The following is a 25,542-nucleotide window of genomic DNA, read 5'->3' as shown; positions in this document are numbered from 1 at the left end:
CACATAATCAAAGACTTCGAGCTCTTGAAATTAAAAGTGGGGACTGTGAAATAGTCAACGTAATTAAAATGCTGGGAATAGTTGTGGAGGTTGGAAATATTGTATTAAAGGTTTATATAACCTTTGCTGAAATGGACATTTATCATGTTTTCTTATTGACTGTGTTTTTGTAAGCACACATAGTGCCAATTCATCTCCACACTAACATTTAAACAACAAAATAACAACGATTAAAGAAACAATATCAATCGTAACACCAGGCTGCTAGATAATTACACTAAGTAACGATCTTGTAGTACTCGGGAATATTACCGAATTCTGAATTTCCTATTTGTGTGTATCCACAATTAAATATGACATAAAATACCAGCACTAAGAGGCACAGCCATTGTATAATAATAAATAAATAAATAGAGATAAACATAGTTGCAGTTACAAACAGGCTCGAGCACCACCTGTCAGATAGGTGAGCTAATGAACTAGTTCTGGCACAGTAACGCTTACATTTGATATGCCATGTTCTCCACCAGCCAACTGTATTACAACAGCATGTTGCCAGGCAACTGAGGTGAGGGGAGACAATGTGGGGGTATGAGGTGTTAATGTGTGTGGGTTTAGGTCTCCAGTGGGTTTTATGAGAAGAAGTAACCTCAGCTACCTTAACTGCCTCAATGCAAATCTTTTGCTGGGACCAGCCACCCACCTTGCTGGACACAGCTTTTCCAACAAGTGCAGTGCCGACAGCTCCGAGGATGCAGGCTTGGGATCGATTCTGGAACAACTATTTGGTTTTCTGAAGACAGCTACCCATCATTATGCATATACAGTAACATATGCCAAGCTGTGTGAGGGAGGTTTTAAAAAGACAAATCGCTGAGTCCATCCTTTCCAACTGCGTGTGTGTGTGGGGATGTGTGTAGGAGAATGCATGAAAGGAAATGCAAAACATTTGACGAAAGTGATGTGGATGAGACTGCAGGTACCCTTGATTTAGCTGATTCACTTTCTTTAGGAATAGACAATCAGCCCCCCCCCACCACCACCACCACCACACACACACACACACACACACACACACTTTCAAAAAAGAATAAACAAACAGATTAACCTGCAAGAGATCAAAAACATAGTCAGCACAACTGTAGACCTGCTGTGCCAGCAAAGAAGCAAAGTACAGTACACTCTAATAAAGAAGGAACTCTCCCACAGACTCTTAAACACAATTCAAGTCTGTGAAGAGGGTCTGGTTAACCGTTGAGCCAATATATATGACTCATTCTAAAAACACATCTAGGCAGTTAGGTACAGTGGGTTCCTACTAATAGAAAGAAAAATCTCTTCAAACTCTTCAGTGGACTAAAATCATATCATGACCCTTTCTTGAAAAGATTTATCTTTTCTCAGGTTAAGGACAGTTTCAGTTCTTTTGCATCCCACAAGGTATAAAATCAGTCATTTAATAAAAATAATAAAGGCCTCAGCCAACTGAAAGTGACATGCACTTTATATAATGGTATCATCTGCATAAAAGTGAACAAACATATATATGTATATATGTGTAAATGTAAACAGAAAAGGATCTAATTTAGTACCCTGTGGCACACTTTTAAACAATAATGAAACTGGATTGCCCTATTGCTCAGGTAGGGCTCAAACCACTTACTGATGCTTATCAAAGCCAATATCTTTAAACATTTGAAGAAAGTGAATAAGAGATGATTCAATTGATAGCTTCAGGCAATACTCCTTTTCATCATCATTCCTTTACATGCCGCTGTCAGAGTGCTTTAACTCGACTTAAACCCACATTAGAGGATAAGGTACGAGACTGAGATTTCACACAGGAACATGTGTTTGATCATCTCCTCCTCCCTGCACCCACTCCACAGCCTCAAAAACAGCCCATCCTTGAGATATACAACTGCACTAAAGGTCAAGTTATTTCAAAATAATGGGCTATTACACAATAGAAAGTGTGATGATCACTTTGGGTTACTGTTGTTTGATATTGTCGGAGCGCTTTCTCTATCATCAGTGGAGCTAATGGCTTTGTATAACACAAAAGGCTAAAGCCCCCCAAGCAGCTTCTAGTGGTGACTAGTGGCGACTGAAGTGATCAGACGCAGTATTTTTGTTAGCATATTCCCATTTGCTGATATTTTTGAGTCTAGAAAGCCACAAAGGTGGCTTGATGAACATCATTACTATAACTACTGTGGTATATACACTATGAACAAGAAGCCACCTCCTCTCCTATGAGAAACTGATTCTGGGATGTGAGAGGTCTGTTCTCCATGAGGAGAAAAGTCAGACAGACCAGGGGATTGATAAGGAGTGAGGCTGGCCAATAATGATGAGATGCTGATGCAAAATTAATAAGACCCTTTCACAATCAGAACTGACCTTTCTGAGTGTTCCCATTTCCCTTGAATTTTAAGTTGCATAACCAAGAGGAAGTTCAGAGGGTCTAATGTCGCTCTAACATTTTATTCACCTTTTTACAGTTTAAGTAAGTTTGCTCTCCTCTTGTCTCACACAAACAAGGTTATTGGTATACATCTTCCTCCTCCTCTTCCGCTATCTGCGTGTTATCATTCAAAGTCCCCACTGCTATGTGAAACAACAACAAACTACACACTGAAAACAGCAAGTTTTGACAAAGATTTGGATTGTGCAATGGAGGACTGCTTGGTTCTTTTGCAAGGATTTAGCCATTTTATAATGCAAGGGTTTGTTTCCGCATGTGCAAATGTTGTACCAAAATAAGTTCCTCCTGGGCTTGGCACCGCCCAAGATGATTGTGACGGGTTTGAAGAAATACAAACAAGCCAAAGCATTTTTTCCTCTACAGCCAGACATTTCTCCAGTGCCAGCACTGCACGAAGTGTGAAGATAGACTTGGCTATGCGAGACCAGCTCTTCTCCACAAACACCAAGTTTCGCATTGACACAGAACCCCAACATGAACACATTCTCTGGTAAGCAGTCCAACTGGAGCAGGTGAGGGTTCCATGCCTTTCTCACAAGCAGAACAACAGTCGTTCTCGTAAGTGCAGACAGCATTGCTTAGCTTATCTCACATTTTTCAGCCAGTCTATTGATTTGAACCAGAACTTGCCACATCTATGTTTTTATACTAGCCAGCCTCTGTGCTGTAAAATCCAAAACAACGTCAGAAAGGGACAATGAAGGACACTTTTTATACTCAGAAGTCTCAGAACGAACATCAGCACCTCTTCAAAAACCACCTCAGTCCAGTGTGTGTGCAACACATAAGCAAGACATTTACTTCACTTGGGTACCTCAATTAGTTCTCTTTTTTAAAGGCAGGTAGACACGGTAAGTGCCTTAACTCAACTGGTGTACCACAAGGAGTAAAAGCAAGCAAAACACTTGATCTCCCCATAAAACTGTCTGCAGACAGGCTGAAAATGCCGTCAGCCACACAAATAAACCGTGCGTGCGTGTCCACATACCTCTTCATTTGCCCTATCAATCATGATCACACAGCCGAAAGTGTGACGACACATCCCATCAATCTAAAGTTGGTAAGAGTGTTTGTACAGTCCATGCATATGTGTTTGTGGTAATAGTGGGATCATCCAGGCAAAACGGCATGCTGACAGGGTATTTATCAAACACAAGTAAACATTAGGATGTGTCTGTAACTACCGTGCAGTCCCATGCACACAGTATTTCAGGGGATCTATGACAGAGATAAAAGTGGAAGGCTAACTATGTCACTTTGGAAGAATATTTTGTTTCACTGAATATAAAATATACCACATACAAAAACAACTAGCACGTGAAATTCCTTTCAGATTAAAAACAAACAGGAGTTCTACATGGAACAAAACCTTGACTGTATATTAGATGTTTTTCACCATAACTCAATCTCAAGTTTTGATCGAGGAGGATTACTTCCTGACGATCTCACATTGAAGAGTCTACGACAAAAAAAAAAAATCACAGTTTATGAGATATTAATAGCTGAGCTGAGAGACTCTTTTTAGTTAACAAGCTAAACTTCCCTGCAAGTAAGCTCTCACCCCATAACAGTGAGACAGAACTCTTCCTCAGACCACAACTGAGAAATAATTAAGATTTAATCAGCATCACTTCATCACATCCACAGTATTATTCTGTTGGGGAATCCCATGCAACGTGTGCAACCAGCGATACCACTCCTGCAACAAGCCTATGTTGGCTACCAATGCCAAAAAAGCAAAAATTTCTGACATCCCACCAAACCTATTTCAGTCCATCTTCAACATCTGTTCATGGTTCAAACTGATATTTGAATCTTTTATTTAGCTCTCACAGTAATCTCTTGCCAGCCAGGTTACCATTGAATCCTCAGGATCTAAACCCTGGTCCTTGGCCTGGAACCTCGAGCCTCTATGAGTTGAATACTGCCCCTTCCTTCACTTAACCAAATGCGGTAGGTAGAAGGAGTAGCACAAAGGTAACAGATAGAGAGCTGGGTGTTGTAGATAAGAGCACAGTGGATGATGCCCCTAGTACAAGCTGTGCAGTTAAACAGCAAGGCCAAACATAAAGCTAGAGGGTGTGAGAGGAAAAATTCTGACAGCTGACATATCGGGAGAAAGTGTAAAGAAACAAACTGCACCCTCCAATCTGGCAGGGATAACCTTTACCTACACCTCCATATACCCGTCCACACTGTGGGTCACACTGTAACACGACCCTGAGGGAAGAGAACTCATTCCCAGCCAGTTCATGATAAATTGGTCAATGTATGGCTCGCTGGCTATGCAAATGTGATTTATTTTGATCTGGGGTGAAGACAGAGAGGGAGCTGGGGCGTATGGGCCAGTATGGAGAGCCCAGTCAAAAACTGCTGCTGCTGCAGTGCATTGGTTCTGTATTGTGAGCAAGATTAATTATCTCATAGTGAGGGGCTACGATAGACTTTATTTTTCCCTTTGTCTCAATCACTTTCTCCACGCTCCCTTCTCCTCCTTCATTTCACTCTATTATGAAGAATCTGTAGAAAGGCATAAGGCATTTTTCGCTTGGCTACGAGGCAGTAAGAAAGCTAGAGGAGTGAGTAACACAGTGTCTGAGTGTGGGCCCAGCAGTGTATCAGTCCATTCAACATGTTGCTAGTGGTGTTTTTATTCAGATTTTCACTTAACTGACTAAAGAAGCGGCTGATATTCACACTGGCATCTAACAAAGAGGACTGATCCTTTTCTGGCCCGAAAGCTGCTCAATTACAGACAGAATGAGTGAATACTGGTGGAATAAATTGACCAGCCACACACACTGCTCTCCTTACCGTGCACAGGTCCTTGTACTGCATCTTCTGGAACTTGGTATCAGCGTTGCCGGCACATAGCTCCACATATCCCAGCACCACTTGGAACACGGTGTTGTGGATGGCCTGGGTGAAGTGCATGTGCAGCTGGTCCATAGCAGTCTGCAGAGACAGCCAAGCACACTGTTATGAAAACTATTAATGTCAGGATGTTACTGACATCTGCCAGTGTGGATCGGTGAAAAGGCAAACAGCAGGGAAATTGGAAATCAAACTTCTTGGAGACACATGCTGTTCTTCATGTTTTAAATTATTTGCAGACGTGTTATGTTAGTTACACAAGATGGCATGAGGGAAAATGAGGATAACTGTCTACCCTGGGAACTGCAGTGTTCAAGTCCAAGTAAAAATGGGCAATTTTGTCTCCAGTTTCCATGATTCACATCTCTGAAACCAGCTTGCAGTGGAAAGTATCATTAATAAAACAATAAGAGCAAGGAACAAACAGAGAAACACAATAGCAGAGACATATTAGTGACATGCATGGTAGCGCAGCGGACTGCCTCCAGCGCTGTTGACTTGCAGCACCATTCATCTCATGTGGAACACACTGAGCCATTTCATCAAAATGAGTCATTATCAGGGGGTCATGACTTAGGGAAATTTTCCCAATTGCTCTTACGTTGTTAAATTTAGCATATTGAACATGATATAAAAACAACCTGCCTCTTGCATTTCTACTTTGGCTTAAATTCAACTATGGGCATTGAATTTCCTCCTTGAAGCTGCATTCATTGAATTTTTGGCCACTCGGAGGCAGCGCGACAAGCTGTTATGGCTAAGCAAAAAGAGCAACATTAGCATTAATTTGGAATAGAGTTTCTGGCCACCTGCTGAATGCATGTCTCTGTTATGGTTTCCACAAACTCCTGAGGGAGATATCAGCTCCTTAAAGCTCAACTATGTTCGCCAACTGGTTGCTAATTTTGACTGTTTGCCGATGGGTTGTGGGCAGGTAGCGTAAAGTGTTTCTCGTACAGTGTTTCTCACTGTGTCTTTTTTGGCTAAATAAAAGTTATTACTATACTGATGTGTATGACTCTAGTGAATAATTTCCAGTGAGAAACATGCTCTCTTCACTGAGAAACTTCTTTTCCAGAGGAGCACAGAGGACTGATAGAGAGCTTCATCACATGGTGCAACGACAATCACTTGAAGCTCGATATCAGCAGAACCGATGAGCTTGTGGTGGACTACACTGCTTCAAATATGGATGTTGCTGCAAAGAAGCTACAAACTGTAAAACGTGGATGCTTCTCACACATCTTCAACCCAGCAGCAATCAGTTTCAAGGTGGATACACAAGATTAGTATCTGACCGAACGTGAAATATGGTCACAATTTCCCCCTCTGGTCCTGAGTTATGGTGTTTTTACAGAACATTTTGATGTTACAGTGAAGCTGACTTTTGACCTTTTGGATATGAAATGTCATCACTTGGTCATTTTATCATTTGTGTGAAATTTCATCATAATTAAAATATGAATTCTTCAGTTATGGTCAAAAATGTGTTTTGTGAGGTTGCGGTGACCTTTGAATATCAAAATCTAATCATCATCCTTGAGTCCAAATCCAGGCTGCTGCCTGCGCGGAGGCATAAAAACATCTATGTACAATCTTGCTCCACTGCACCTTGCACCGTTTCTGCCTTTTTGATTTCAAGTCTGCTAACACTTATTCTCTTTCAAAGTCCAGTTACATATAGCATCATTTTCTGCTTTGCAGCTTCCCACCCACAGTCTCGCTCTGGGACCCTTGTGAAATGAGGACACCAGAGTCGCAGACTCTGGGAACAGTATTAACCAAACCCTACAGGTAATGTGTGTGTTGTTGTGCAATTAGATTTTCTTACTGAAAGCTCAAGACCGCAAAATGTTACCCACATCAATTCTGCTGCCACATAAGTAGTTCAAACATTTTTTCTCTCTTTTCTGAGAGCGTTTCACTTCATCTCTCTGAAAAACACCCAGAAAATTGCTGGCTGTACAAAGCCATCATAATCTCCAGCCATTAGTCTGTAGACATAATTGTTAATCAACTGCAAAGGCAAGCAGACTCATTCTTCTGCTGCTACTTATACCAAACTAGCAGATGTTTCACTGAGACAAATGTTGGAAAAGCACACTGGTTGTCAGGCTCATTAGGCTATGAGCAGCCAGTGCATCTGAGCCAGGTAATGAGGGTGAGAGTGAAGGGATCAATGTCAGCGGAGAGAAAATGCAAATGGTCTGAGGTGGTATGCTGCTGTGCGTCAAAAGCATTGTGATGCTGATTAAAGTACCTCCATCTGAAAAGTCTCAGACTCAAAGTGAAAAAGAGAGACACACAGATACAGGACGGATGTGACAAACAGATCTCGTGCACACAAGAGAAAAAAGGTAAAGAAAGACGAAAACAAAAGCCAGCACTTCGGCAAGAGGCAGTCTGTAACAGCTCCTTGGTTAACTTTTGAGTCCGAAATTTCTTATTATCAAAGTCAAAAGAAAAACATTATTCATTCTCAACAAGCCCTGATGGGGCAGCCTCTGCCTCAAGAATGGCTGTTAATGTCAAGAGGCATACATAGCATATTTATTAACATTGACATTGGTGCAAGTTTAGAATAATAATGACACTCTATGTTTGTAGTTGTTGTTGTGCGAGTGCCAGGACGAGAATAAGGCTCTTTTTCAGTTGCTCTGGTTTTGCAACGATTAACACCTTGATTTCCATTTTCTACAGTAATTCCTCACATGCCCCTCACACATTAAAGCTGCCAACCATAATGTGGAGCAGGTGACATAACTGTGTTTTAGAATGTCCATCCCATTAATTAACAGAATTTACACTGGTGCTATAACAGCTTTACAGTAAAATGCCATGTTTGCAGAACATTAATTTACCCTGTGTAACTCAATTTTAGACTGGCAAGTATCCACACATCCACCAGGTACAATCTGGTCCAGCTCCAACATCCACTATAAGCCATAAGCACTGAACCCTCCTGGACTTTAATTACCAACACCAGTAGGCTCAGCAAAAATGTGCGAGCGCAGGGGTTCAAAATGCTGCATAAGGAATGGAACAGCATCTGTGGAATCATAAAGTCCATAAAAAGTTGGCCGAAAGGTGTTACGAGTTATTTTTGGAAACAGCAGCCTCATCATCATTTAAAATGATCGCGCACAGCTGGATGCCATTTCAGCTTTTGCACGGCCACAAATTCTCCTGCTTTTCGGAGCAGGAACGTAACAAATATTTCAAGGATGACAAGGATAATGTAAGCACATAGTGTATAATTTTCCCTCACAATTCAGGCCTTGACTTACTGTACTACCCATACCAGACAGCACTGGTACACCGAAGCACACCTACTGTATGCAGCAAGCACGGAGTCAGGCTATGAGAAAGGAAAGAAGGATGTCAAGGCACAAGAGATGAGGGCCAAATGAGACGCTGGAGATGATGGAGTTCGTTGGCTACGAAAGAGAGAGGCTGGGTCTTTACCAATCAGTGCTTTTTGACAGCAAATATGAGGGCTGTCAGAGTGTCAGACAGAAAGATGCTCGAAATAAAAGTTATTATTTGTGTCATTGGAGGTTATGGTCTAAAATATTTTTTAGAGAAAATAAAATATTTTTTGTTGTCCTTCTTAAGATAGAGGTTTTACAGCTTCAAATGAACTGCAAAAAACATCCCATACAAACATGTTGTCGTGACTGTGTCATCTCAGCCGTTTTGGTAGCTTATGTTATATCATCCAAGGATTATTTTGTAGAACTAGAACACTTGTGGCTGATTCTGTGACTGTCAGTTGATTGACAGTAAGCAGAGGACAATCACAAAGGATGGCATGCACGCCTTGTAGCCTAAAGCGTTTTGTGCTCCAATGAAAACACCCTGAATTCACTCACTGGAGCAAAAACACTCTACTGAGACAAGAAGGAATAAAAATAACAAAGAGAAACTTCAATAAATAAATTACATTCTCGTGCTTTCTTTGATGGTTTAAGCTTCCATTGTGGCAAAAGGTTGTGAAAGTAAGGAAACAACAATGCTGTTGACTAACTGCACACAAACCTGAAATACTGTTAAGGAGGGGGACCAGCACAGATGACAAGCTTTGAACAAATGCTGCCAATTAATTCCCCATAAAAAAAATAAAATAAATAACAATAGCAATTAAAAAAAAATGACCAGTCAAACATCCGGCCATGTTAAGATATTCCCTGTGACCCAGTAGACAAGTCAAACCACTAACCTGCGTCTTGCCCAGGAGTGTGTAGGCCAGCTGGACCTTGGTGTAGTGCGAAACATCAAAGTGCTTACAGGTCTTCGACAGGGCAACATCAAGCTGTTCCTGGAGCCAGAAATAGATGACAAAGGAAAGGGTAAGGGGGAAAGTGAGAGGAAGAGAAAAGAGAGGGATTATCAATGTTAAGACCAGGATTAGATCGAGTAGAGATGTGCAGATGTATAGCTACCACAGGGCCAAGGGCAGGTAATAGGATGTGGGTGTGGGTATACATATATACTGCTACTGTGTGTGTGTGTGTGTGTGTGTGTGTGTGTGTGTGTGTGTGTGTGTGTGTGTGTGTGTGTGTGTGTGTGTGTAAGTCTTTGACAAAGAGACAAAAAAGAGTAAAAAAGAAAGACACAAGCAAGTACAGTAACGCTGACAAAATAAGCCGACCTCAAAGAATATGCTGCTGGCAAAGTGTAAGAGATCGATCAACTTGCATCCACATGCTTTTTTTCCATCCATATGTTTAAAGCTGCACTTAAACATGACACAATGACTGCCGCTGACACAATGAACGCTCTCTTTTATTGTCCAAAGTACCTTGAGAAAAGTCGAAGAAATAAACTGTTGCCACTGCAAATTGGTGTAATTATATGGTGCGGAATTTTCAAAATTCTTTGGCATTTTAATGGTACTTTATGATGGTAATTTGATTATAAAATCCAGTACGTGTACAATATTTGGCACCCCCCGGTGCTTGCTGTGGCAGACAGCAACGTGCGTCCAAGGACAATGAGAATGAATGAGCAGAAAGCAATTCATTTTCACTTTCCTACAATGTTCAGACACAAACTATTCATGCATATTCTATTTAAATACAGTATGTGCAGGGGGGGAAAAATGATGGAAAATGGTTGTTGGTTCTCATGACTCACACTACCTTCAGTGAAAACACTGTTAACTTAAAGTGACGCCCAATGCCAACTGCATCAAACAATAGTACATACTGAACAGCAGCAACAAAATATCACAAATTATACATCATCTGTGTTTCAACTGTGCCTAATCATGCTTTGAGGACAGATTTCAGTGTAGAAAAATTGCTTCACTCAGTTGACTGACTTTTCTATAAAGGGCCTGGACAGTAGGTGATGGACATGTGTATATGCAGAGTGTATGTAATATCTATGTGAGCAATTGTGGCTCTGAGCACTCTTAAGATGAAGGTGTTCGATACCTAAATCATTTGTGCAAGTGTTTACCTTCGTGATTTTAGAGGATCCTGCTTTGCTTAATCACAAACTCATGCTGACAGGTAAACAAACGAGCGCCTTGGTGCATGGCCATGTATGTGTGGGTGTGCGAGCACGCCTGTTTCTTGTGTACAGACAAAACTGCAAGTAATTAATCTACTGAGGCGCAGCAGCAGCGGTGCAGAGAAAATTGCTTTGCATACAATTTATTACACACAAGTATCACGACACAGCTAGAGATGAAACAGATATAATTTACTTTGCTTGCGCACTCACAATAACGACTTTCTGAACGTGTCAATATTTGGCAGAGCCAGAGTGAGAAAGCCAAACTATCAAAATGTCAAAATGAAGTATAAATTGCTTCTTTCAGATAAGGGCTTCTGGAAAATTACAAGGTTAGAGCAAAATATTATTCACTGCTGAAGGTCTCTTTACTGATATTGCTCTCAAACAATGGAATTAGAGAAAAGCAGAGAAGCACAAACCTCTATTTGCTCCAGAGTATCTTGTAGTTTGGAATTCAATTCACTGTGGGGACAAAAAGCAGGAGGGTTAGCAACTCAATTCTGCAGCAGAACATGCAATCTGCTGAGTCGAATGTCAATTAATCAGTTCATAAGTGTCTCTTTAAGATCTTAATGGCAAATGCAGATCCCAAGTTACGACATCAAATTTTGGAGTCTGTTGCATGAACAAGAGTCAAAACTGTCAATTTCCAATGACATGAAACAGAAAAAAATCAGGCAAATCATCACATTTGACAATCTGTTACCAGCAGTGCTGTCAATCGATTAAAATATTTAATGGTGATTAATCTCATGAAAATCATAGTTAACTCGCGATTAATTGCAAATTAATCGCACATTTTTATCTATCCTAAATGTCCCTTGAATTATCATTTTAACGCTCTTATCAACATGGAAAAGTGGATAGGCTTGCTTTGTGCAAATGTTTTTTACTGAAAACAACACCATGTAGTGTTATATTTCACACTAACATTCTCATTTTGAGCAGTCATTCACATTTGAATGAATCAAATCTCACACAATTTAACACTGTCAATAAACAGATGGCAAAAAAATAAATACTTGGTTACAAAAAAGCCCCTTCAACAACCCTTTCTAAGAGATCAAAACAGGGTGATACAAGATAAAGTTACAAAGTGCACATTATTGCTATTATTGATAAACTAGGACTCAGGCTATAGTGCAGTTAAACCATGGTTTAAACTTTCCTTTCTTAAGTTTCCTTTGAACATAACAGCATCCATCTGCCTCCGTCGAAAGCCATCCATTGTCGACTGGTTTTGACAAGGAGGCGGCAGAGAATTCGCATTCGCCGTGTGTTTGGCCATCAAGTGGTATTTCAGACTGGATGTGCTACGATGATAATTCAGTTCACACCGACAATACGCAGAGATGACTTTGGTCTTGTCAGTCAACCCATCTGGCAACTTTTTGAAACTAAACTTTCCATTCAGAATCTTGTTTGCATCCATTTCGGCATTTCGCGCTTGACATCCACACAAACCAGTAGCCTACTCCTTTACAGCTAGCGAGCAGACAAGACCAAACACGTGCGTGGGGCGTGCCTATTGTTTTGTTTCCAGTTTATAACCGGATCCTGTAGTTTTTCTTTTCTTGCGTTACTAGCAGTGGCCACAGCTTATAAAAAACTACAAGTACACTAGGTCACAAAAAGCGTTAATTTCACAATAAAAAAAAATGACGCCATTAAAACTGATTTGCGTTAACGTGTTGATAACGCGATATTTTTGACAGCACTAGTTACCAGCAAATCTTTTGTATGTTTTCGGGAAAAAAAAAAAAACAAAAAAAAAAACTCAGACATTCAGTCATAAAAATTGCCATCAACCAATTTTCTATTAAATTGATGAATTGAGTAACTATTATATGTCCACGTTAAAAAAGTCATCTACGAGAGCACCACTTCCTCCATTTCTCCTCCTTCATACAAACAGGGCAAAAAAGGATCAAACATACGTGTAAGTGATCAAGTATGTGTGTGTCTGTGCATGTACCAGACTATCACAGACAGAAAACGCCTCCACATCATCGCAGCGTGCTCGGATTTTGCCTCATCCTGGAAAATGCTTTTAACTCAAAAGAAATGACGACTGTTTTGCCATCCCAAGGCACCAGCAATTCCCTTGTGACTCTCCCCCTGCACCGCACCCATTGATAATCGCCCTCTGTTGCACCGTTCCCCGCTTCTGTCCCTGCTTTGCTCGGGGTCCTTGTCCGGTCAGCCTGCTCTTATGTAGTGCCTTGTGAGACCACAGTGGCCCAAGGGAGAGAGTGTCCTTAACAAATTGCTAATTAACCACCTTAGCTTCAGTTGGGGATCAAGCAAGTAGGGTGAGGAGGAGGGAGCTGAGAGGAGACTGCAGATTGAGTCCCGCAGGTCGTTTGTAAAGCAGGTAACGCAAGCGAGCATGCCAAACTGGAAATAAAGTACTGAACAGAATTTGACTGATGGTGTTCACTATGAAAAAAAGCAGCACAGTGTGAAAGAATAGACAGATGTAGGATGATATGTGACAGATGTTACGTAGCCAAAATGCTGACAATAGAGTAGAGGAAGCTTCTTACTCGACTATAAAGGACTCAGGAATCTTCCTTACTACGTCACTCTAACTGAATCCACTGCATTGGTATGTGCTACAGCAAAGATAACACCAGACGTTCTCAGCTACAAGCTCAGCAGGGCAAGTCACAGCCAGTATCCTCAGTGGAAAGTACAACTGGAAGCCAGTATAAAGAAATCACACAAAGAAGCTAGCTCAACTACAGAGGGATGAACCGATCAATGTCAGGTCCTGGCTGCTGAAGACGTGCATCTGAATGTCCATATGCAGCGCCCAGGAGAGTGCTAAACAAAGGCGTACAGCTCTAGCAGCCACACAGAGGAGATACACCAGAGAAGCAGAGGCCAACAGGATAAATGCCCTGTTCATCACAGACCGTTCAAGTGTACTCCCACGCTGCAGTGTGGTGGAGTAACAGGAGCTAAACCAAAAAACTGAACAGTATTGGAAGAGCATATGAGACAAAACAAACATCCTACAAGACTAGCACTCAGGGGGTAACACACCTGAAAGCAAGGTGGACAACTGCTATTTTGCAGAATACAAACCAGTCAGCATCACAATGATTGACTAAAATGAAGGAAAGGGAAGCAACAGGGCCTTCAACGACTCACACCTACTGGTTAAAGGAACTAAAGGGCACACATTAAGGATAATGTTGGACTATTTGGGAAATAAACTTATCTGCTTTTTTGCCAAGAGTTAGATGAGAATATTGATACCATCCTCTGTACCTGCTGAACCTGCTGCTACCCCAGTTGAAGGACCCACTAAGAACCTTGACCTTCCTTATGAACTCTCTGGGCTTTTGAGGAACAACACAAAAGGTCAACTAAAAGTCAAAACTCAGGTGACTACATTATCCAGTCCTCCTGTGACTGTGTATATATTATTATAGATTACATTGTCCACTGAGTGTTCATGTGTGTACAGATGCAGCTCCTCCCCGCATACTGGCACTCTTCCATGATCACACAGAATGCATAAATAACAGATGAGGAGAAAAACCTAATTAGCAATCTGTTCCCCACAGGGAACTCAAGGATTTAAAAAGAGTTACGTGGAAATCAGGGTGTTTTTTCCCCACCGCATCTTCAATTATCACTGGCAATAGGTGTCCACAGGGCCTTGAGGCAAGTTCCTCCACATGACTGCTGACTTGCTAAACAGGCGATGTGTGGACTCCTTTCGGGGTCCTGCCGGATGCTCAGATTTTGTGAGAATGCAATTTTTGCTGGAGTTATGTTAACCACTGCTGCAAGGGTGGCGAGGCAACAGAGTGGCAGGGGAAGGGTTTCAAAGAGTGAAACATGGTTAGTTATGGGAGACCTAAAAGAGGAAAAAGGGTACAGGTCTGACGTATAGGCTCCAAGGTTATACGAAAAGTTGACAATCTGAAGCTGGCTCTTTCATATCGGTCTATTAGACTCGTGTACTTTTTGTTTATTTGTTAGATTGTTTTCTAGACCAGAGACTTCCTAAAACTGCTGCATGCCAACTCCGTTGAGATTTTACAGCAGAACATTTAACATTATTGTCACTGTTTTTTCATTTATGTTAGCCTAATAAAAGAATAAGCAAGGTGACTTGTCTGTCTGTTATACTAACTATTCTGTCCAGAAGCTTATGTGAAAATCCAATTAAATCAAGACATTTGGGAAGCAGATAGCATGTCTGACTAAAAGAAGACTGCTTGAGAAATGAATGCACCCCGGTATAATTGGGGCTCATCACGAAAACGACTGTGGCTGCAAATAAAAATAAAATGTTCTGTCATCCAAGTGTGCAAGCATAACTGAAAAAGTAATGTTGGTGACAACTGGAGAGACAGACAAAATGCTCGGCACTTCAGCTGGATTTGTATGTGTGAAACCAAACCTGGCAGAGTGAAAAAAAACAGCCCCAAAACAACATGCCATTCAAAAGTAAATGGCCAGACTTTGAATACGTCCACCGCTGTTGTGAGTGCCGGCTGTTAAAAGCCAGCAAGTAAACACAAACATGAGTGAAACACCAATAAAGCTGACACATGTGGAGATCTTAAAAATCTGCACTGCCACACAATCACGCCACCTCCAAAAGCAACTGCTCTCCGAAGCACAAAGAGGAGGAAGTACACATCATGGCTCTGAATAAATTGGTGAGTGCTTGCAGTGTCATGTGGGGCAGCTTGCCTAAAACTGTTTGTGTATCTGAGACGCAGAAATTAAAGCAGGAGCCCTCTGCCCTTCTTCCTACACTTTGCTCCTCTTGAACATGCAGCTGAACCGCCCTGTCCTTCGAGGAGATTAGCAAGCCTCAACAAACCACCTCCCTCTATTAGCTGAAGTGGAGGCGCTTCACCTGGAATAACCCCCGTTGATAATTTGTATGACAGCTGGTGCAAAATAACAAGCATATCCGGAGCCAGAGTCAAGAAAAAAATACCTAGAAAGTTAAGAGCTGTGCAATTTTGTATGAAATCCTTGAAATCTTAATTTTGGGGCGAAAAATGTTGTAAAAATAAGGGGGGAAAGTTGACAAGCATTTATGTTATGGATTTTATGCTTTCCAGGAAATTTTCCATTCCAATTTTCTGTTGATTTTGTCGCCTCCTGTGGACAAAAGCGGTAGTGTTTCCAGGGATGAAGACTGCATTGCCCACAAGCACAACCGCCTTGTGTCAAGAAGTTGATTGATGCATTTGTTTAGGATGCAAGTGAAACTTTTGAGACTTTTCTTCTTTTACTTTTTTTTAATCTTTAATATAAACACAAATACTCTCTTTTTCTAGCAACCATCACACAGTCTTCTCTCATCAGATATGAGAGGATATCATGTGATTTGTGTCCTATGATTGAACGAAACTATGGTTTCAGCTTTTAGGAAAAGGTTGTTAAGCGCCAAAGAGAAATGCTTGAGAGGAAATATGTTGGCTGTTGGAGGGTCATGGTTGATTTCATTGTTTTTATGATACTTTAGCCACATGCAGGACTTTGCAGAGCAGAAATAGGAACTAAACCCTGCCCCACTTGACCGTTATACTGAAGGCTCTTTTAAGGTTAACACAGGATCTTCCCATCTGTGTGGCATAAATCTTTTAGTCTGATCAGTTGCAGGGAATCAGATCCAGGGACAGGCATTAAGAATAACTGTGTAGATATATCTCATCTTCTCGCCGATGGTCTTGTTTGCTTAAGTAGGTCATATAGAGGCATCAGTATTAAAGTGAGACTGTTTCATAAGAAGTTAAAAACTCCTTGTAGCTGCTTTAAACCATGTAAAATGAGGAGAAATGTAGATGGTCAATTCAATATGTACAGTATTTATGTTAATCTTTTACTGCCATACAGTACAATGTACTTTATGGAGGCACTCCAGGCTCCATTACACCTTTTTTTTCTTAGGCCACAGTAGAGTTTAGAGTTTATGAATACTGTGCGGATGTGTGGGGGGGTCTTGCTGCCGAACAGATGCCCATGTGGGTTGCTTGATGAAAATGGACTGAGACGGAGCATGGGGCTGTGTAAGTGCCTTCTTGTGAAAACAGTACTGACTTTAAAAGGGATGGGGACAGGGACAAAGGAAGGGCAGGCATGAAACAACACCCCCATGTAGGGCATTCAGTAGTGCATGGATTAGCAAAGCTACAAGGTTAAATCAAAGTGCAGCAGACCTGCAACTGGCTGCTTGGAGAAGGCGACGCTGCAGTCAAGGTTCTAGTAATTTTGGGCAGCGAGTGGAGGTACAAAGTGCATGCTAATGCAAAGCGTGACAGATGTGTGATCAATCTACCAATGTTAAAAACAACACTACAGGAAGCTGTATTAGCATACTGCAAAGGAAAGCACAGGTGAAGAGAGCAATTGAATTCCTATCCGGCTGCCACAGGTACGTTTGATCATTTGTTTGACACTTTGTTTCAGTGACAGGCTGGTTGCAATGGGTGGTGCCACTGGTGGAAAACGGTGCACGGATCTATTTTGCAAACCACCATCGCAGCACATTAAGGGTGCGTTACCATGGACATGCAATGTAATGGTAAATTAATGACACTGCGAAAACAAAAGTGATAACCATATAAATGCAGCAGCTGCATGTGGAGGGAGCAGGAGGAAATGTTCTACACAACAATCAACGATCCGCTGTGCATAAGGTTGCCATATTGATCATTCTGTCACTCGAACAGCACTGTCGCATCCCGTTTTTTTGGCACTTTTTGTCAAGACGTTGGTTGCAAAGAAATAGGAGAAAACCAGAGAAGAAAAATACAGGCCAGCAGACAAGTGAAGTGGTTAAATGTAGAAGCACAGATGCTCAGTGTTGTTTAAAAGGTCTGTTATCTGCGGAGGAAGCGTGCGTTTACACAGAGCTCTGTTGACATGCAGCTCATCGTCTTGTGATGGAAGAATCTGCTCTACAAACAGACCAACACACACTCTTTTGCGCGGTTGACTAAATAGCAAAAATAACAGCAGGAAAAATCGTGTCGGTTATGTTGGCATGTGTTGGGAGCAGCCAGAGATGCTCATTCCCACACACCTCTTGAGAAAATATTCTGAGTCTGTACACGGTCTCGCAGGAAGAGGGAGAGAGCCAGCAATAACGTGCATCCCTGATCAATCCTTAATCAATACACAAAAAGGAGCACTGTGGCACCCACCTACTGCCACAAATTGAGCACAATTACTCAGGAAATCAAAGGGATGGAGGTGATTGGTACTTAACATTGCCAAGCTTGCACCGGTGTACACACACACACACACACACACAATCCTCAATATGCCGTATACTTTCAAACCCCACTCTTATTTTAAACAGGAGAAGAGAGAGGGACGAGGGTTTATCATACCTTTAAATCCGACAATTTCAGGCTCTCATAGTAAGAGACAAGCCATAATATTCAGAAAGCTGACAGCTGCATTCCGAACATGCCAACAACAAACTTCTTAAAGGTAACCGGAATCGCAGAAGAATTTTAAAAACTGATCTGACGTCACAGCCAATGCAACAACACAGCCACAAGGCAACAACAATTAGCTTTACAAGAGGAAAAAAAGTCTCTTGACAAGACCAATTACAGTCCAACATGAGTTCATCATTTTGAAGGAGGCCAATTTCCTAGTTTTGACTTCAGAATGATCACATTTCTATCATGTTTTGATCTATGAAGATCAGAAACCTTTCCATCCACAGAAAATAGAGTCCATGCCTGCTCCCAATTGGATACAACTAAACGTCACTCGATCAACCTGTTTGCATCGTACCTGATGCAGCTGTAGTGTTTGAAGGTGCTGGCAGCCTTCTGACATTCCAGACAGAGCTGGATCGCACCGGGGTAGTCTTCCTCCTACAGGAACAAAGCAGGGAGGGAATGTAAAAAACACAACATATTGACGGGTTGCATGCACAGTATACTCTTTGTCTTGTGTTAAATCAATTGAAAAGGTAGCAAAATACCTTATCACCTCTAGATTATTCTGAATGATGACAGCTTTATGTGCAACTTTTTCTGTGATCTTAAAAGTGGCTGTTCCAGCAGATACTCTGCCGATAACCAGGGATTACATTCAGTGGTAATCAAATCTATTCCATATGCTCCAGCTGACCTTCACAATAGGCATTTGTCAGAGCGTCTACTGTTTGTGTGGGTTTGGCTTTCAATGCAGGATCCATACTGATGTTTGACCTTTCAAGTCAATTCTAAACATATCTCTGCATGTGTGTCGATGCGCGTGTTTGTGTGTGCAGAGAGGGTTACACTACCTCGAGCATCTCGCTGAGTCTTACATCTGTTCTTTGCTGTGGGGGAAGAATGGCAAGAGGAACAGATGAATACAGCGTCATATCACTAACAAGACACGTGGCACCTAGTTCGGCACTAGTTACATGCCTTCCTGCTGTGATCACGTTGGTTAAATCTTTTCATGATTACAGTTAGAGCAAATGATCAAAGCGAAAGAGTGCATGATTAAAACTGAATGCATCTCATTAGCTTTCATTTTAATTTTAAATCATGTGCAGAGGAACAGTAGCGATGATTATTGTAGACTATATCCATTCATTTCACAACTGTGGCATGTCACATAGTGTGTTTATGAACGTGTTTCAGCTCAGGATAGAGTCTTTTAGAAGAAAGGTCAGATTCCAGAGGTGATAACCAAATAAATAAGGAAAATAAATAGCCACGCTTGACAGGCAAATTAAAAAATTTCCTCAGGATTGCGGTGCACATGAATTACGATGAGCTTTATGCAATTAATTCAAAGGATAGCTTGTAGACAACTGTCTCAGTTTCATCCAGCTTTCATTTAATTAAACAGGCGTCACGCTGGATGCTGGAGCAATCTGTGTAGGGCAAAGCACTCATGCTGGCAGGTATTAATTTGGCTTTGAAAGTGAACCAAATCAGAACGGCAACCCATGTAGGGCTCCAGCACAACTACCTGATGAAAAGCATGCAATTACTTGGGACTAAGGGAGAATTTTCTGAAGGAAGGTCAAAGGTCAGGCTCAGCTGTGGGCCAGACTGTGCGTGCTAAAGCTGTGGGTGTAACTGCTGGAGCTACTGATCCTACTTATGGACACTTCAGCTGTTGGGTGTTTCTCTGGTCTGTCCATCAAGACGCTGGTCTCCCTTTACATGATACGAACAAAATACCTTGCATGTAAACTAAGAGTGTAAACTTTACCAGCGTCTTGATGGTCCTCAGTGACTTAAGCAGGCCTGTCAGCAGCTGTCGTCTCCTCTGATTGGCCAGTAGACCCAGGCTGGCTTCTGTGAATCCCTCCTTCGCCACGCTCAGTTGCCTTCGCAAAAGACAACACATACAGGGAGATCATGCCACCAATACATATTCAGACTACTCTGTACTACATTGTGGTGAGCTGTAAACCAGAAACAAAACTTTCAGGCACATGAAGACAAAATTTCTTATCACCCACAACAACATAGTAACAAGTCTAATAAGTCTAATAAGGATATCATATCTAGTTGCATTTTTGACTTTGTCTCAAGGATAGTTTGACATTTATGACCATTTTCTAAGAATATATGAAGGGAAGGAATGCTATCACAAATATGAGAAGAGCACTTAGTATGTAGATGTGGTTTGAATGGGCTATTTCAGCAGCTAGTTCATTTAGTGCACAGATAGTATCTGATAGAAAACTATTACCTCCTTGCATTAGTGCAAATGACTGCTGCCAGCTGCAGGTTAGTCTGCAATGCTGTCACTCTCTCCAGTTCCTGTGAACAAGGAACAAGTCATAGATAAGATATAGTAGCATCTATAAACACAGGAACATGTCAAAGTTAATGCTTTGGGCTGCAAAGTATTTACCATTTGGCACAAAAACAGTATTTAGTGCTGGTAAAGCAGCCCCATGAACTTATTCTATGATGCTGAGGGTTTGTAACATCTGTAGGACACAAAAATATTGTTAAGACTGGTTTATCTACCGTGCTGTCAGTGAAATATGTCTCAAATAATGTAATTTACTGAGCAAATCACTTCCTCCAAAAGTACTGCACAGACGCTCTCACTCTCACTCACACACACACACACACACACACACACACACACACACACACACACGCATGAGATCACTCTTCAATAAGATGCATCCTGCTGTGAGCACTTTATGAAGATAGATAGTATAGATTGTGCTATTATGGTAAGGCATGAATCATCAGCGCTAATGTTTAAAGAGAGAACAACTTTCAAAACATAAAGAAAATGTGAAAACAGTGACTTCCTTTCTTCAGAGCTTTGACATTTAGAAAAAGATCAATGAACTCTGCTCTGAGAGTTCAGTTATTAGGCCACTTCAACAACCTCTGCTGAGAACAAACACTCCCCGGGCCAAGGTAAGACCGAGGGACAAATCGCCTCGCTGTTATATTTTTGACTTCTCTCTTCCTCTCCTTGTTTTTATGCTCTTGATCCGCCAGATGTCATGCCCGAGGTGGGAGATGCTTGTTATATTTGAATGTTGCATCAGCCCTCTGCCGACAAAAGTTCACTGTTCACAAAAAAATGTCCTAACACTGTCAGACATAAAACAACCTTTTACTAATAGAATATCGTCTTGGAAAATTCATTTTCAACGGTTATAAAAAAAACAACAAAAAAAACCCCATCATCACCAAAGTGGCACTTCAGCTGCGGGTACGAGATCAATGAACACATTCAACCCAATCTGCCCTCATGATCTTGACACAAGGACCTTGACAAGTCCTTGGAACAGCACACAAGAGCGGATTCAATAGCGGGCTTTTCTCTGAGGGGAGATGTGCCTTGTGCAGCTGTTGTGCTTTTTCTGCTCAGGGCCAGTGAAACTGAGACTATGAGACGACATCAGCACATCATGATACGAATTCAAAGAACTGGTGTCATGAATATTTTTAGGAAAGTTTACACTTTACTAGCAGAGATCAAGCAAAGAACTGCTTGTACATTACGCATACTTAAAAAACATTTATTCACTTTCTTGTCATGAGTTAGATGAGAAGACAGATTCCACTCTCATAACAATATGCTGAAGATAAAGCTACAGCCAGCATCCTGTTAGCCTAGCTTAGCATAAAGACTGGAAACAGGGACACAGCCAGCCAGGTTCTGGTCGAAGGTAACAAAATCACCTACCAGCATCTCTAAACTTCACCAATTAACATGCTAGATCTTGTTTGCGTCATTCTAGCTAAAACTAAGGTATAAAAATGACAAGATGTGGTTTTGTGGGGCTTATGTATGGAGCTATTTCTTGGCAGGGAGCAGTGACTTCACTTTTAGTTTTTTGTACATGTAATCTTTGGACGGAGCCAGGCCAGCTGTTTCCAGTCTTTCTGCTAAGCTAAGCTCACCACCTGCTGGTGGTAGATTCATATTTAGCATAAAGATATGAGAGGAGTATCAATCTTTTCATCTAACTCTTGTCAAGAAAGTCAATTTTTTCTTGCGTGGCTCTGCTCAGGTGCCAAATCCTCACCTGTCATCGTCTGCGCCCTGCCAGTCTGCTCTCACTGAAGAAGCTGGACTTGTCACTTCCTGGACTCAGTCAGTGAATTCTCTGCCTCGTCTGGATTCACCCATTACACAATCTTTGAATATCCATTAAACTGTTAACCTTTCAGCAGTCTCCTGTCTTCTCTGTCTGAGTGTGGTATTTTGGGTCCTATACACTCAGTCAGAGCAGTTTATTCGTGCATGAAACGGCAATGGTGGCCTTGGTACATTCACACATACACTAAAATGTGTCCTCAGGAAATGCCCTTGAGCTCTAGGCAGCGGGAACTGGTTGGGACTGGTCTGACTCTCCAGGTCCCACAGAGGTATAATTTAGAGGGTGAATCCAGCAGATTGATTCACATACTGTAAGCGGTGCAGCCACAGCTGTAAACCTCTACTATGTTTAGACTTAGTAATAAAATGAAATTAACTTAAGCCAGACTCTTCAAAAGGTTCACAACAAAGGGGATCAAGCTTCACAGGCATCACTCAACAACTCCATAACTACTGATTTTACCAGTTTTATTAAAGTGATGGACAGCCTAAGTTGTATAATGATTGACATGCATCGGTAAACAGCCAATAATAGTCTGCAGTTACAAAAGAGGGCAAATCTGGTTGAGGAAGGAGCAATTTTTCTTTCCTGTGTCCGACAAAAACTAATCTTCTGCAGACGAATGCACACACATTCTGGCTCGCTCTGTCTGCCCCTTGTTATGACGCCCATTATCAAGACACAGGTAATACTGTAGACAGCAGTCATGCATTCAGTATGTGCACAAATCCACATCCCAAAACAGCTTGAACACACACATACAGCTTCAAATAGAATCACACACACACAGAGACACACGTGGTCGACATGCTGAGTGCTCACTTTGTAGCCCGAGGCTCCAATTTGTTGTTATTCCACTGCTCTGAGCCGCCTATCCTGACTGTAAGCCACAGTTAACCTGACTGACAGAGGGCTCAATCAGCTTAGCTTATGTGAGGAAATACAGTCACTGGTGGACAACTGGCAGGCGGGTTTTAATGGGTAAGAGAGGTTAAAGAGCTGGTATGCACAATGGAGATAAACTTAAAAAAGGATTTTGAGTAAAGAGAGGCTGAATTCCAATATGTGACAACACACAAATGCTGGTATACAGTAGATCTACACTGTGCATATACAGGAAAGTTCTCCTTCTTAAGTACAATTAAACTATAAAAACCGACTCCTACGATGTTCACAAATGCAGGTGCTGGTGTGGGAAGTGAAGGTCAAGGAGGAGATGTTTAGTCGCAAGGGAGATTTTTTTTTTCCAGCCTTCTTCATTTATATATTCATAAGAGGGCCTCCTGCAACCCCCCAGCACATTGACTATGCACTGGTTCCATGTCACCCATCCGGCCTACACATTCTAATGATGCCCCTGTCCCGTGAAGCCAAGGCCCCCGGTCACTTTTTTTTTTTTTTTTTTTTATAAGAACGTGAATGGAAAACAAAGTTGAATGACATTTCGGACACACAATTACCTGAAGGGTATGTGCCCATACTGGCACTTGTCCACATATATTGACAACCCTGTTTCCTGTCAATCTCTAGTCTCCCCAGTGAAACAGGCTTGAGACCCCCAGGTAATTTGCAGGTATGAGCACAAAAGGTTGGACAAATTACCAGTCTCTTTCACAGGCAACTGGGGAACACAAACAACGGCACCAGCAGCAACGGAGATGAATAAGTGTTTCCAGTGGGACATAATTGAATACCATTCCAGGCCCATTCCTTTCCAGTGGTGTTGAGTGACCCGGTCAGGGCTATCTGGTGCAAATTCATTACAACTTGGACTCCCTCAAGGTAATCTTTCTTTCCTGACAGGTCTAAGGGTCGTGTAGTTCGGCCGCTCGATTCTACACTGGCAGCTAACTGGCAGTTATTTTAAATTGTCCCACTATCTTGCCCTTTTTTTTGCCCCAGTATAACTAGATTATACCGTGTGCTCATGGAAAATAATGTTACAGCTGCCAACTTTAGAATGCCAAACAGCAGGGGATAAAATGTGCAACAAAATGTGGGCACCTGAAATATATACACGACTAATTATTAATCAACGGATGTAAATCAACCAATGATAATGGCTCTGGTCACCATGCAGCCTTCCACATGAGGGAGCCTGATCGCACTTTGACCCTTTCTGAGTGCACGCGGAGGCCACATGTCTCAAGAGGGCAGCAACCGTGATCAGACAGAGCTCCCAACAGAAGAAAGGTTAGTCACTACACAGCTATGAATCACATCAGACGCTTAGCAGCCTGTCCTTTTGAGCTCTGAGGCATGAGTGTACGTGTCTGCACAATTTACGTGTCCACCGATGTGTTAAACACGGCACGCGAGCGCTTGGGAGAAGTGGCATTTCGCCCCGCGGATGTGTTTGTGCAGCAGTATGCGTTTCTGTGTACATGTTTGGAAAAATATCACACGGCAGAGATATGAAGACTCGGGAGAGGAGAGCTGCAGAGAAAATAGTGTGGGAGGAAAACCAATGAAACTCCTCACATAGAAGTAGTACGCTGAAACAAACAAAGAGTAGCGACAGGAGCCTCAAAGATGTCCCCATCTTTCCACTTCCTGTCACGGTCGAAGGGCGGGATAAATCATATGCCAGGTCGTAAACGTTAAACGCAGCTGAAAATCAAGACGCACTCACCATCGCTGGTTTCTTTTAGTCTTTGTGAATGCTAGAAAATGATGTAGTGAAACTTCTTTTTCATTGCGACATTAATGCCATGGACGTTGAAACTGAAGTGCCCCCTGAACTCCACAGGGTATTTGCAGACCAAGTGAATCTGGGCTGCGAAGGGTCAATGGAAGTGCCCCATAAATCCCTGGCAACGTCTACTAATAAGCCCTGCTGTCATTTTGACTCTGCGGAGTCACACGTAGGGTCACAGAAATAATGATCAATTTACTATTCATAGACTGACCTTCAGATGGCTTAACAATGATGGTAATTTCACTGCAATTTCATTACATACCAAATTTGTTAAAGCTGTCAGTCATCCGCCGTGTCTTGCCGGGATTAAAGCTTCTCATGCTAAACACAAATTTGGCATTCTCTACCAAACTTCAAGAGTGATCTCATGGG

At 41.8% G+C, this 25,542-nt stretch overlaps 1 protein-coding gene across 1 annotated transcript in view; it reads right to left on the bottom strand.

Moving 5' to 3' along the window:
* Window positions 1-25,542, bottom strand: part of vps50 (VPS50 EARP/GARPII complex subunit) — a 92,009-nt gene that overhangs the window by 49,581 nt on the left and 16,886 nt on the right. The window contains exons 6-12 of the mRNA XM_070984727.1: window positions 20,585-20,655; window positions 20,099-20,216; window positions 19,173-19,208; window positions 18,674-18,756; window positions 11,305-11,347; window positions 9,582-9,680; window positions 5,303-5,443 (exon numbers count right to left, since the gene is read on the bottom strand). Of these exons, the coding sequence (XP_070840828.1) occupies window positions 5,303-5,443; window positions 9,582-9,680; window positions 11,305-11,347; window positions 18,674-18,756; window positions 19,173-19,208; window positions 20,099-20,216; window positions 20,585-20,655 (591 nt within the window). The remainder of the gene's footprint in view (window positions 1-5,302; window positions 5,444-9,581; window positions 9,681-11,304; window positions 11,348-18,673; window positions 18,757-19,172; window positions 19,209-20,098; window positions 20,217-20,584; window positions 20,656-25,542) is intronic.

Source organism: Chaetodon trifascialis, chromosome 17, assembly GCF_039877785.1.
Source record: "Chaetodon trifascialis isolate fChaTrf1 chromosome 17, fChaTrf1.hap1, whole genome shotgun sequence".
Classification (NCBI taxonomy): domain Eukaryota; kingdom Metazoa; phylum Chordata; class Actinopteri; order Chaetodontiformes; family Chaetodontidae; genus Chaetodon; species Chaetodon trifascialis.
This window is presented reverse-complemented; position numbering and strand designations above follow the sequence as displayed.